This window comes from Oncorhynchus mykiss, chromosome 32, assembly GCF_013265735.2.
Source record: "Oncorhynchus mykiss isolate Arlee chromosome 32, USDA_OmykA_1.1, whole genome shotgun sequence".
In the NCBI taxonomy this organism is placed as follows: domain Eukaryota; kingdom Metazoa; phylum Chordata; class Actinopteri; order Salmoniformes; family Salmonidae; genus Oncorhynchus; species Oncorhynchus mykiss.
Window position 1 is genome coordinate 37866849 of NC_050572.1, and position 13502 is coordinate 37880350.

Here is a 13502-nt window from a genome sequence, read left to right on the forward strand (position 1 = left end):
ACAACGGAGGTGGCTTAGGGTAGATTAATGAACATTGAATTATCTGGCAAAAACTTCGGTAAACATTCTAGCAGTCCAGCTAGAATGTGCAATGGCATATTGCACGTTCCCTCAAAACTTGAGACATCTGTAGCATTGTGTTGTGTGACAAAACAGCACATTTTAGAGTGGCCTTTTATTGTCCCCAGCACAAAGTGCACCTGTGTAATGATAATGCTGTTTAATCAGCTTCTTGGTATGCCACACATGTCAGGTGGATGGATCATCTTAGCAAAGGAGAAATGCTCACTAACAAGATGTAAACAACTTTCTGCACAACATTTTAGAGAAATAAGCTTTTTGGGTATATGGAACATTTTGGGGATCTTTTATTTCAGCTCGAAACATGGGACCAACAATTTACATATCAAGTTTATATTTTTGTTCTGTGTATATCAGACCCGGCCAAGACCTGAGACAAACGTTTGTATTTAGGAAGGATCCTGCGATCTTGGAATTTCAGGTCTGTTGGACCGTGAAGACCTATACCTGGAAAAGAGTGACCTATGCCTAGCCAATCGGAATGTCAAACCCGAGCAGATACTGTGGCAGCATACAGAAAGATAGAAGATTGTAACAGTCTAATCTAATGACAGTGTGGCAAACCAGGCAACATTGATCATTATGAAGTGTCCTGGATGTTGAAATAGGAGTGCGTTAGTGTAAGCATTTGACATTTTAGTAATATAGCAGACGCACTTATCCAGAGTGACTTACAAATAGTGCATTCATCTTAAGATAGCTAGGCGAGAAAGCAACATATCACAATCGTAGCAAGCACATTTTTGTCTCAACAAAGTATTTATGTGTGGCTGAAATAGCTGAATCCACTCATTTGAAGGGGTGTCCACATACTTTTGTATATATAGTGTAATATAATTACCGGCAGGCGTACTATGGGGCTACTTGCATTCAAACCATGAAAAGGTCAAACCAGAGGGCAAGACGCAAAACGTAATTTAATGCTGCAATATAATAACCTGTTTGTATTTCACCCATAAACATTGAGCAATGACTTGACTTACTTTTGATATTACCCTAATAAAGTAAATAAACTTTTATGAAGGTTTGGTGTGGTATGGCTATTATTAGGCTTAGCTACTGCAGGCCTATGAAGGCAGAGAGCACCGGAGCACCAACTGACTCAGGTTGAGCCTTGAGGTGAGGAAGGATGTTTTAGGCCTACCAGAGTTGCTCCTTTAATCTAACAATACAATGCTTATCTTTATAAAACAAAATCAACAAATTTGCCTCCTTCTGTACGCCTACATCTGTATAGCAGTAGTTGCCTATCTGACAAGGATAAAGAATGCATGCCGGGAACATAGCGCCGGCATATCTCTACCTTTCCATCCACCTCTCTAGGGCTAGGCCTAAACTTCTCTTCCTTTATATTCCTTTTTAAAATATCAATATCATGCAGTAGACGTCTAGGCCTATAGGCCTATGTGCATGCGATGCCCTAATGCATTTAACGCTCAAATCTCTAACATCTGAGGTGGACAATTACTGTTTAAGGAAAGTAAAAAAACAATAAAACAATTTACTATAAAGTTTTTAATATGCTACACATCGAAACACAACAAAGTTTTTTTGTTCTAGGCAGTTTAAAGGTCATGTAACTGTGGATTATTTTGCCAATATCGCTCGTTTATTGATGGCGCTGGCAGCAACCCGTCTGAGATTTCTTTCTCTCTCTCTTTCTACTCTCAGGTCTAAACGGGTCTCTCGGATCTGAACTGACACGGGTCTGTTTGGGTTTACTTTCCCACGGGTCTTACTGTTCTCGGGTCCATTTGGAACTTTACCACAAAAAAATAAAATATATATATATATATATATATATATATATATATATATATATTTTTTATATATATATATTTTTTATATATATATATATTTTTTTGTCGGTCAGGTGGAAAAGCCACGGATCCATTTCTGAATGGGTCCAACTTTTTGGACCTGTGAAGACCTCTACTTTGAGGTCCCGTTGCGGTGTCAGTCACTCACCAGCACGACCACATAGAGCACCCAGCAGTGTTCCCCAGGGAAAATGCAAAGGCATTTCAGGTCCACACTGTGTCTGTTGTTGAACAATGTGTACAGGGTGTTGCTAGACTCCATGCCCAGCTCATCACCACCCAGACCCCCAAACTCTGTTGTGGCATTGGCAGAGCTAGGATGGGGACAGGAAGAGGGCGATTAATCATAGATGACTCGATACAACACTACCTCCAGAGTCCCGCATATTAGAATTATATTGTACTCCACCAGAAGCAACAATGCACTCACCAATCAACAAAAAAAACTCCAGGTAGCCCTCATCTGGGACAATTATTTCACGCAAAAAAATTAACTAAACATGAGCATTAAGCAATATCTTTCAGAATGAAACCTACCGATAAACCATGCATTATATTCACCTTTTCGGCAAAAAGGCATTGATAAAAAAAATATATATTCTTCTTATTATACCTCAGTGCCTGAACCTATTTAGATTGTTCCTGGATCAGTGTACAAATCAACACAGTTCTACCATTCGATTCTACTGCACAAATTTTAGTATGTTTTTTTGGACCGTTTGAATTGGTACTTTGTAGAGTTTCAGACATGTAAATGATTTAGCTTCTTACGCATTCAAACTCAGATTTTGGGGGGGCAGATTTTTCTTCGACTACTGCTATGTTTAATTTGGACATATTTCTATGAACAAAATAGTAATAGCTATTTCTCAAAGGCGAGGAAAATAGATTTACTAGGACTACTTTATCGTGCAGTGGGAATTTAAATTGACTTAGCTACAGAGCCCAAAGACCGGCAGATGGCGATATTGAGTAGTTTCATCTTACCGTCCAAATGGAATACATGCAGCCAGCTATACACTCCTATCCCCCATGGACTGGTTCATACATAAAACATTTATTCCTCAACTTGATTTAATGGCGAGAAAGCGGTGGAAATATGCGTACTTTCTTTGTAAAACACCACTTTCCACAACTGTGCTAGAGTGCCTAATGCCTAGGAATGCTAGTCCTGGTGTGTAATCATTAAGCTGATTCTGTTGCAAAAGGTTTACTCCAAATGGAAAACGCAAACGAGAGTTTCTATTGGACAAATTCAGGTAGGTCCCTCCCCGTTTCGTCTGCTTCCGTTTGGCTCTTAAACAGTAAACGTTTCTATAATGAATACACCCCTAGATGTTGTGTATTGCATTCAGCCAATCAGGTTGCAGTAGTCTGTTGTTTACCCCTGGCTGAATACAGGGCAGATCATCAGGAAGTAGCATTAGCCACTAGCATGGTGGTGAAAAAGTATTTCATAAAGAAAGTATGTATAATTAAATCGAGTTAAGGAGGAAATCAATGCATTTGCATCCGGATTGGAGAATGTTTGATGTACGAACTGCTCCACTGGGGGATATGTATACACTATATAGACAGCTGCATGCGTTTGCTTTGGACGGTAAGATGAAACGACTCATATCGCCACCTGTCGGCCTTTAAACTATTAGTTACACTGATATCCTAGGTCGGTTGTTAGTAGATTGGTAGAGATATATGTTCCTAGCAGAGGCAACAAAGATATTGTTAACTAAGGGGCAACCTCAGGTGTTTGGAACGCTAGAGAACCTTTGGAGCTAATATAAATCTTGTGCACGGAAGGCAGGGCACTTCCTGTTTTTTCCTCCGTTTGTTCCTTGCTTGCCAAAGATCTTTCTAGATTAAGTAATGAGGGAAACGGGTACCCACCCAACCAGGAGGTCTGCACGTATGGGAATTTCCATATGAATACCCGGAACATCGAAACCAAATGGGTTTGTAGTTTAACGATGGACTCGACACGTTAAGTGTGAATCGTGAGACATATCAAGGGGGTGTACTGCCAACCAACCCCACGCTAGCAAGGATAACTAGTTAGCTAACTATCTACAATCAACTACGACTTGCTGTTGTGAATGGTGTACCCTAGCTAACGTTAGCGTGCCAGACAATCAAAAAGAGGACTGTTCTCTGACAATTCTTTCCTCGACCACGAAAGGGGTGAGTTGAAATTATCATGGTTGTTTCTAAACGTTACCTCGCTAGCTAACTAAATTAGCAAGCTTATTACTAGCTAAATCAAGCCACCAAATATGTGAAACAACGCTAATCCTTGGACCTACCTACCTAACTACACACAAATGCACTAGACTACACAGTCCCCCCCCCCAATCCCCTGGTGTCTCCCACATAAACTACAGTAAAGTAGCCTAGTGTCTGCCTACTACCTAGCTAGCTAGCATTAGATTCTGAATCTGACAGAATCGAGATGATTTTCATGAGTATAGCTAGCTAATGAATCCCTGTTACTTTGCAATTCTAGCTCAATAACGGTGATTGTGACTTGACGGGTTAATTTACCATTTTTATTCCATTTTGGTCATTTTACTATTACTGTCAGTGGATTTTTTTTGTAAGAAAAATCTCAAAATGAATAGATATGGTTGCAACACCGTCAATACCAGATCAATATCGCCATCTGCCGGCCTTTTGTTTAGGATTGCATCTCTTCAGCTGCAGAAATCTTTCGGATTTCTAGTGCGCCAGAGTAACGGTACTTATCTGCTTTGGGAATTCCATACTGAAAACTTTATACAAGGTTCTTGATACAACCGTTTGCTGTTTATTGTTCATCGAAATACAACATTTTAACAATTTAAACTAAGGACACGACTGATCATTGTGATCGACATGGCAAAGGCTTACTACGTTAAATCTAGACTATTAGATAAGACCCTAGACATGCTTATGTAAGTCAAGGGGCTGCCAGCAGCGCTTATTAACGTAAATCACACCAGCCTGTTAATTAACTGCTATTTCATCCTATTGAGCCACATCCCTCCTCAACTCCCAGCTTTCACTCCCATTCTCCTGTGCTCTCTTCCTCTGTGTCTGCCATCACTCCTCAGTTGTATTAATTACTGTTGGAGGCATCCAAGCAGCAGGGCGTCCTGCAGTCCCATAAATCATTTATTAAACATTCAGCTGTATAGCGCTCATACAGTATAGTGCTCACAATCCAATCTTCCATAATGGTTAATTGGTCCATTGAGGTTGTTTAGTGTCATATCTGCTAGACATTATGTTTATTGATACTGGAGACTCGGTTGAATTCAGAGACTTGGGCTAAATGGGTGACTGTTGTCAATTACTGCTGTCTTGAACGGCAAAATAGAATGGCAGTTTTTTTGTGAAAGGAGTTTCTGCTGTAAGACAAAGACGATACTATAGTCGATCAGTTTCTTCAGGATAACAGCAGCATGTCGTTCAGTGGTGGAGTTTATACACTCCCACTTCTAGTCAACCACAAAAGAGCTTTGATTTAGCAGATAATAGCTAATCGATGCTTGCCTCAGTGTTTTTCTTGAAAGTGCTTTTGCTTGTGTACAAATCCCGAAGCAGCTATAAGTGAATTCATTATGTAGCATCGTCCTTGGTAACAGATTGTCCCTGGATTTATGCAGCGGCCAGAGATGTTTATAGTACAACTTTTCTGTGAGGTTCCTGACTTATTGGGTTTCAATGAACAGTTTGTTCACTTTATGGGAGTGACACCCTCCGTCATCTCTCAACATTGATTCACCTACGGGTTGTTCTGATACAATATGTCCGATCAGGTGTGGTTTATGGCCACTATACCACGGCTAAGGGCTGTTCTTAGGCACGACACAACACAGTATATACCACAAACCCTGAGGTACCTCATTGCTAATAATTAGAGCTGTAAAAAATCAACGTTTTGTCATACACGTGGTATACGGTCTGATATAACACGGCCGTCAGCCAATCGACATTCAGGGCTCGAACCACCCAGTTTATAAATCGTATGTCAACAACGTTTGGACATCGCCCAACACTAATGTCATTGGTACCTCATTGTTTTTAAAAATGTTGATTTAACTGACAAGCCTAGTTAAATAAAGGTTAACAAATTGTTATTTTACAATGACGGCCTACCCCGGATAAACGCTCCCCTAACGCAGACGACGCTGTTAGGGATGCCCGAATACGGTTTTGGCAGGAATATGTCAGTTGCATCAGGGTTCCCCGTAAGCCGATTTGGCTAAAACTCAATTAAGCTAGTATGGCTAATCATAAAAGTGAGATTACACAGAAAATACCAGTGAATTGGCCATGTGGATGGATGGAAGCCACTGTGCTTCTACATCTGCATTGCTTGCACTTTGGGGTTTTATGCTGGTATCTGTATGAGCACTTTGACAAATTCCTGATGTAAAAAAGAGCTTTATAAAACACATTTGATTTTTTAATACATTTGAAAGGCAGTGGTGTTTATTTTAGGAATACTCAGCTGTTTTTAACTTGTAAGGCTGTTTCTTAATATGTTTGGACATATAGGCCATTTGTATTACCCTGACTTCCTGTTTCTAGTGAATGTGGGCCAAAACTGACCACAGGGACATTCTGACCAGGGTAATTGAATTAAAGACTTTAGAATATTTAAACAGACTTTATAAACTCTCCCCCGCCGTCTCTTCCCTCACTCCCTTTGTCCGTTATCGTCTGTTTGCACAGACGATTGATTTGCATGTCAAAGCTGATACGTCGCCACGGTTCAGATAAGTTTAGATTAAAAGACGGCACAATATCTAGGTGTCCGGCCTTTTCATTCAAAACATTTTTTTTACAGTCCACAACACCACGTTCAAACATAACAGAAAATAGACCACATTCCAACAATACTGTCTGCACAGACAATGAAACATTGACGCCTCACTTCCTTCTCTCTTCCGTATACACCTGTAGTTTCTCACTTCCCCCTCTATATATTTACACTACAACGACAGCTCATACCAACGACACAGGAAATGCGATGCAACATTGGCACGTCAGACATCACTTCATTGACACACCTGTATCTGTAGCCTATCCCTAACCGTCCCAAACCCTTCTCTCCCCGCAGCATGCGGCGAGAGCTGCGGCCGCTCTAGAATGAGGAAGAGCCCGGCAAACCGTTGCAGGGACATCGAGAGGCAAGCCGGCTACCTGCAGCCCGAGCACTGCGCCCCTCCCCCAACCCTCCCCCACTCCGACACCATGTGGTTCATCCGCGACTGCTGCGGCATCGTATGCGGCGTCATCACCTGGTGCCTGGTGTTCTATGCCGAGTTCGTGGTGCTCTTCGTCGTGCTGCTGCCTGCCAAGAACCTGCTCTATAGTCTATTCAATGGTGCACTGTTCAGTGTCCTCGCCTTCCTCGCCCTGGCCTCACACGCCCGGGCCATGTGCACAGACCCGGTTAGTCTGGCTGTCTCTGTCTGTCAGTGATTCTGTAGCTTTGTTCCAATTGTCTCTCCTTCCCCCAAAAGTGTGCACTTGTTCACGTCCCTTCGCTGATTTAAAAGGAAATTACTGTAATTAAAAACATATGGTGGACATTCCCACTTGCCCATGCCTCCACCAATCCAATGCTTTTAGATTTGTGGGCAGTAGTGAACGAGTGCACACTTCAGGAGAAAGGAGATGTTGTTGAGACTCACCCAAGTTAGTGGGGACTCAGGCGAAAACTGTCAAATGTTTCAATCTTGAAATAAGTTGTCTTCCCAAGAGAACCTGCTTGTAGAGAACTTTGAAACTGTGTATTGGTTTTCACATATGATTGAATGCCCCTGTCCTAACCCGTGCCTCTCTCCCAGGGTGCGGTGCCTAAAGGGAACGCGACCAAGGAGTTTATCGAGAGCCTGCAGCTCAAGCCCGGTCAGGTGGTCTACAAATGTCCCAAGTGTTGCAGTATCAAGCCCGACAGAGCTCACCACTGCAGGTTCTGTACAGGACTGGTCTAGAGAGCCCTGTCCTAATTCCACTTGTTTTTTTTCCAAATGTTCTTTCCCACCAATGGTGTTCAGCCTGCATTACCTATACCCACTGGTACTTACTAGATGGCTAAGAAGGAGTTCCCCGGACTTTGAAGTGCTTTGAACCTAGTTTCAAGGGACGGAACTGGCTAAAAACAAAGTTGAATTAGGAAAAAGGAGCAACACTTGGTATTTATATTTGATCAAAATAATGTCAATTGATGTGACGTACAGGATGGTATCATGATATTTATACTATACACTTGTTCCACCTTCAGAGAATGCCATGGTATCAGAGCACCTCTATTTAAGCATATTGCAGCCTTTGCAGCTCCGTAGGGCAGATTATTGATCGATTGATGATGTCTCGGGGCCTAGTTGAGATGTCAGTCTGCTACCCTCAGATAATATACGTCCTCTGACTCCCTTGTGTGATGGAGAGTACAGTCCAGCTTAGAGGTTATTCCCGTCTCTCACCTCCAATGTATACATGGTGTTTGTCCCAAATGGAACCCTATTCCCTATATAGGGCTCTGGTCAACAGTAAAGCACTATATAGGGAATAGAGTGCCATTTGGGATGCAGGCAGTGTGTACCGTGCAACTAGGGGTGGTGTGGGTCTCTCCCCTCTCTCTCTCTGCTGCGTTGGTGTGTGTTTTGAGTTGACTGATAATTAACTATGCATTCTGGCTGGTCTTCATGCACCCAGAAGGAGCAGCGTGTGTAGGTCACGGCTTGGACCATATTTCCAGGCCTCTTCTGTATGTGGCTATACCCTGCTTTCATGTCATCTCCTCGTGTGCGTGCTCCTCGCAGTGTGTGTAAACGCTGTATCAAGAAGATGGACCACCATTGCCCATGGGTAAACAACTGCGTAGGAGAGAAGAACCAGAAATTCTTTGTGCTTTTCACAGTGAGTGTGTAGCCTCGAGCGACTCCGACATGCTGCTATTACTCAAAACATATATTCACTCCACGCCGTTGTTCACTCACTCACATGAGATGTAGCCTCGAGCGACCCTGACTTACATTCACTCCACGCCGTTGTTCACTCACTCACATGAGATGTAGCCTCGAGCGACCCTGACTTACATTCACTCCACGCCGTTGTTCACTCACTCACATGAGATGTAGCCTCGAGCGACTCCGACTTACATTCACTCCACGCCGTTGTTCACTCACTCACATGAGATGTAGCCTCGAGCGACCCTGACTTACATTCACTCCACGCCGTTGTTCACTCACTCACATGAGATGTAGCCTCGAGCGACTCCGACTTACATTCACTCACTACACGCCGTTATTCACTCACTCACTCACATGAGATGTTGCTGGTGTCCAAGCATTCAAACCTTTTAGTTAACGCTGACTAATTCAACTATCCATCTCCTCATACAAAACCTGTAAACTTTCCCTCTCATTCACCAATACATCACATTATTCAAAATCTTGACAAAATAAGAGTTGCATTTTCAAAATAAGAGTACTGCACGGTTAAATAATGTAATGCTACTACGATATTCTTTGTCTCCCTTCAGATGTACATTGCACTGATATCCCTCCATGCCCTGGTCATGGTTGCCTTTCATTTTATCTTCTGCTTTGAGTCGGACTGGACGAGTGAGTACCATGCTGTTTTCCGCTATGTATTAGCATGCTATGTCTAATCCACCATACTGTTTTTAACTTTGTGTGGCAAGTCTGCAACAGAGAAACACATTTAATGGATTTGGTGTTGTGGTTTCCATTTGTAACTATTTATTTCCATTTCTTCAAGTGTCATGTTGTCTTCCTCTCCAGTACCCAGATTGTTCTCCTTTCACATCCTTTGATTGGCTCACTTTGTTAGAGCATGACTTAATTGGTCAATTTACCTGATGCATACAAGATTTCAACTTTTGGCTCACCTTTCCTGCCCCCCCGAGTCCTAAGATAATACTTACCCGATGAGAGGGAATCCAGCCCACCTGTCCTCAGCTTCCAGACCATCAGTGCCCTCCAGTTTAAACCTTTCTCTCCCTTCTCCTCCCTCCCTCCCTCGGCCCTCCCAAGAGTGCAGTACATTCTCTCCTCCAGCGACCGTCATCCTCCTCATCCTCCTCTGCTTTGAGGGACTCCTCTTCCTCATTTTTACCTCCGTGATGTTTGGGACCCAGGTCCATTCCATCTGTGCCGATGAGACGGTAAGTGAACTGAACACCACCACCAGCCATCCCTTTGCTCCCATTCACTCCCTCACTCAGCGCTCCTCTCTACTTTCTTAACTGTCGCTGTTTAGCAGGGTTGGGGGTAAATTTCAATTCAGGAAGTAAACTGGAATTAGAATTTCAGTTGACTTCCTGAGTTTAAATGGAATTGACCCCAACCCTGCTGCTTAGTGCTTAGATTCATATTGCCTGTAGCTTTATTTGAGGGTCTTAAGAGAACTGTCCCGAAGAAGTATATGTTAAATAGCCAGGATTATGTTGCTGACGTTTTGCATGTTTTTGGATCTTATCTACAGGGCATAGAGCAGTTGAAAAAGGAGGAGAGGAGATGGGCTAAAAGGACAAAGTGGATGAACATGAGGGTGGTATTTGGCCATCCGTTCTCTATAGCCTGGCTAAGTCCCTTTGCAACACCTGACCACGGGAAGGCAGACTATTACCAGTACGTTGTCTGAGACGGGAAGCCATGCTCCAGCACCCGTGCTACCAGCTTGTCTTTCAGGGTGCGGACTGATGACGCGTACGGGGCGATAGTCTTCCCACCGCCTGGCTTCACTGAGCATGAACTCTTATGACCCTTTCTCTTCTTTTCTGTTTTTGGTCATTTTTCTTCTTTGTGAAAAAAATCTTTTTCTGCTTGTTTTGAATACCTGCCACACATTTGGATATCTGTATGAAGTAATATCTATTTCCCTTCTGTTTACGATCACTGCCAAGCCCTACAAAACCATGAACTGTAAAATGCCCCTCTGCTTTTCTCACGTTTTACCATTGAAGAAAGCACTTACTGATGTAACCTGGCCAGAGCCTGTATCTGAGCTGGCTAAAAACTGGGCTTTGCCTTTGGGATAGAAACGGAAATGGAAATACTCTTAAACCCAAGTATTTCCTGTATTTTGTCATTTCCTGTTTAAGGACTAGGCCTAAACAAAGCAAACGCGTGAGCTGAATTCATATTGTTTTCGTCCGCTGAAAAGCCAATCAGTTCCGAAAGGCAGATTTTGTCTTCCAATTTTGTCTTCTACCTCTGCCTTTCCATAATGTAGCCTAAATGGTGTAAGCTATAGCTTTGGTGCCAGCGCCACACTGTTGGAGTACTAACGGCCCACAAGGCATTACGTTTGCGGTTTAGAACAGCCAAATATTTTCCTGCAAGCTGCAGATTCTTTGCCTTATAAGACTATTGAAATTGGGTAAAGAGATTTTTGTAATCTCAAGTTTAAGTTGAATAGGGTATTTGCTTCCTGTCACTGGCTATCAGTCATGTCTATGTGCAGGACGGGTCCCCTCCAAAAGGACAGGCTGAAGATGAGATTGGGAACAATGTATTGAAAGTCCAACTGTGGAACCGGCTGGTGGCCGTGGATGGTTCTGTTGTTTCACTGTTTGGCATGATGTCTTACTGGTTGGTGTATGTGACAACCGTTTCTATAGAAAAATGATCACGGTGCCCTCTGAGATTTTTAAATTGGTCACCCAATAACTAAACTGGTCAATGAAATGTACATTTTATTTTCAACTTTTTTTTTTTTTACAGAAGCATGCACCTAAGTGTAATTCCCTGTGTTCACTTAATGGAATTTGTAAATGTCATGTCAAAAAAACAAGTTATCGGCTTGACATTCTGTTTATGAATCTGGCACAGTTAAGCTTTGTGGAGCAAACATTGGTGACGCAATTTAGGCCAGTGGAACATGTGCATTGAAGACTGAAAGACCATACTGCCTGGAGACTTTTTTTAAAAGTCACCATTGTGTACAATGCTAGCTAATTCAAACTAGACACAGACCGGTCTCCTAGGTACATAGCAGTCGAAGTAGATTGCCTCGGGGCAATTAGGCATCGATTGCAAACAATCAAGAGAGAGAATTATAACACAATCAATTGTGTTCACGAGCCTTACTGTAGAAATAGAACGGCTATGGCTTGTGTCCCAAATGGCACTCTGTTCCCTATATAGTGCACTACTTTTGACCAGGCCCACAGGGCTGTAGTCAAAAGTAATGTACTGTGTAGGGAATAGAGTGCCATTTGAGACACAGCTTAATTTATGTGGAATATATTTGCTGACATGTTCTCTGGTTTTACGACCCACACTGTATGAACACAAAGGTTATGTATTCATCAAACTAAATTGTTTGCTAATTAAATTTAGAATACAGAGTGCATTGGCAAGGCATGGATGCCATTTGAAGTGTGTATGGACCACGTTTGTAGATTTTTGTGCTATATATATTATAAAGAATCAATTAAGATTGAATGTAATGCTACTTTTAGTGACTTGTATTGTGAAAGTCACCTTTTCTAAGTAGTTTCTTTTTTTACCAAATGGGTGACTTTTTAAAGTTTAAGATGCTTCAATCAAATCTACTACTGTCTCTTTCTGATTTGATGCCCATTTTTTTCTTTTAAAGTGGTACACTCTAAACTACCTACATCTCAATACTGCCATCTCCTGCTTGAACTGATGAACCCTTATTATCTCTATGTAGTGACTATCACATATCTCATCAAATACTGTGATTTTTAAAAGTTGACTATCTTATCAGAATGAATGCTTCTCCAACCAGACTGATTTATTTTATATTTAAAATGTGCTTTTGCAGCTCATTCCAGTTTGCCTTTCCAACTAATTATCAGCTGATCATGTACATTATCAGTATGCCATACAGGCATGTATTAATAATTTGTAGATCTGTGTACTGGAGTGGGAAGTTCTTGAATCTGATTCATGTCCGTCTGTGCCAGAGTCTCTTTGAGGAGAGACGGGTGTAATAAGGGTATATGAGGTTCCTTAGGAAGAGGCTGGCTTAAAGCTCATGTTACCCTAGCCCCTTTCATTACATTAAAGGTGGACTCCGCCATATGACACAGATGCACAAAGTAAACCGCATAGTGGGTCAATTTCTGCAACAACTAAGCTCGTTGGAAGAGCGAGGCTAAACTCCATTACTGCTGCGAACCCATGCACAGGTACTGTGTGAGAGTGAAGTTTTGCATCTCACTCATCGCAATATCTGTGGTGCTGCTTGTGGCAATGTCAATTTGCTCAGTCTACCTTTTTTAATTACTATCAATCAGATCAGAAGCGCTAAGACCGCGTCCTACTCATTAACACAGGATATGCTGGGAAGTTGTCAAATCTATTCTGTTCTGACAAAGGGACTGGTATTCTCTCGTGTCTCTATTTATACACTTTTTAAACACACACACACACGTGCTGTAAATAGATGATTCCCAATGTGCATCTCTTTGAAATGTTTATCTGAATGCAAAAGTTAAGTTACTTTCATATGGAAATTATTTACAATAAATGTATTGTTTTTTCAAAAATGGTCGTCCGTCTGTCAACATTAATTTGTCTTATTAAAGGGATTGTTCACTCAATGTTTTTTAGAAAG

The 13502-nt window shown here is 42.0% G+C and overlaps 1 protein-coding gene across 2 annotated transcripts; it reads left to right on the forward strand.

Moving 5' to 3' along the window:
• The first annotated feature begins 3395 nt into the window (after positions 1 to 3395).
• Positions 3396 to 13434, forward strand: LOC110488389 (palmitoyltransferase ZDHHC3). 2 transcript variants are annotated; one of them, XM_036971741.1, is made up of 7 exons: positions 3396 to 3501; positions 7003 to 7337; positions 7736 to 7860; positions 8711 to 8807; positions 9433 to 9514; positions 9947 to 10077; positions 10398 to 13434. In XM_036971741.1, the coding sequence occupies exons 1-7, from the start codon at positions 3402 to 3404 to the stop codon at positions 10554 to 10556; spliced, it is 1029 nt and encodes a 342-aa protein (XP_036827636.1). In that variant the 5' UTR covers positions 3396 to 3401; the 3' UTR covers positions 10557 to 13434. The 2 variants fall into 2 exon arrangements, with proteins under 2 accessions (XP_036827636.1, XP_036827637.1); XM_036971742.1 differs by lacking the exon at positions 3396 to 3501 and adding an exon at positions 3514 to 4079.
• Positions 13435 to 13502: the final 68 nt, after the last annotated feature.

Coding starts and splice junctions, on each gene's coding strand:
- LOC110488389 (XM_036971741.1), top strand. CDS start 3,402: ATGCATTTGCATCCGGATTGGAGAATGTTTGATGTACGAACTGCTCCA. Junction 3,502..7,002: donor GCATGCGTTTGCTTTGGACG/GTAAGATGAAAC, acceptor CTCTCCCCGCAG/CATGCGGCGAGAGCTGCGGC. Junction 7,861..8,710: donor GACAGAGCTCACCACTGCAG/GTTCTGTACAGG, acceptor TGCTCCTCGCAG/TGTGTGTAAACGCTGTATCA.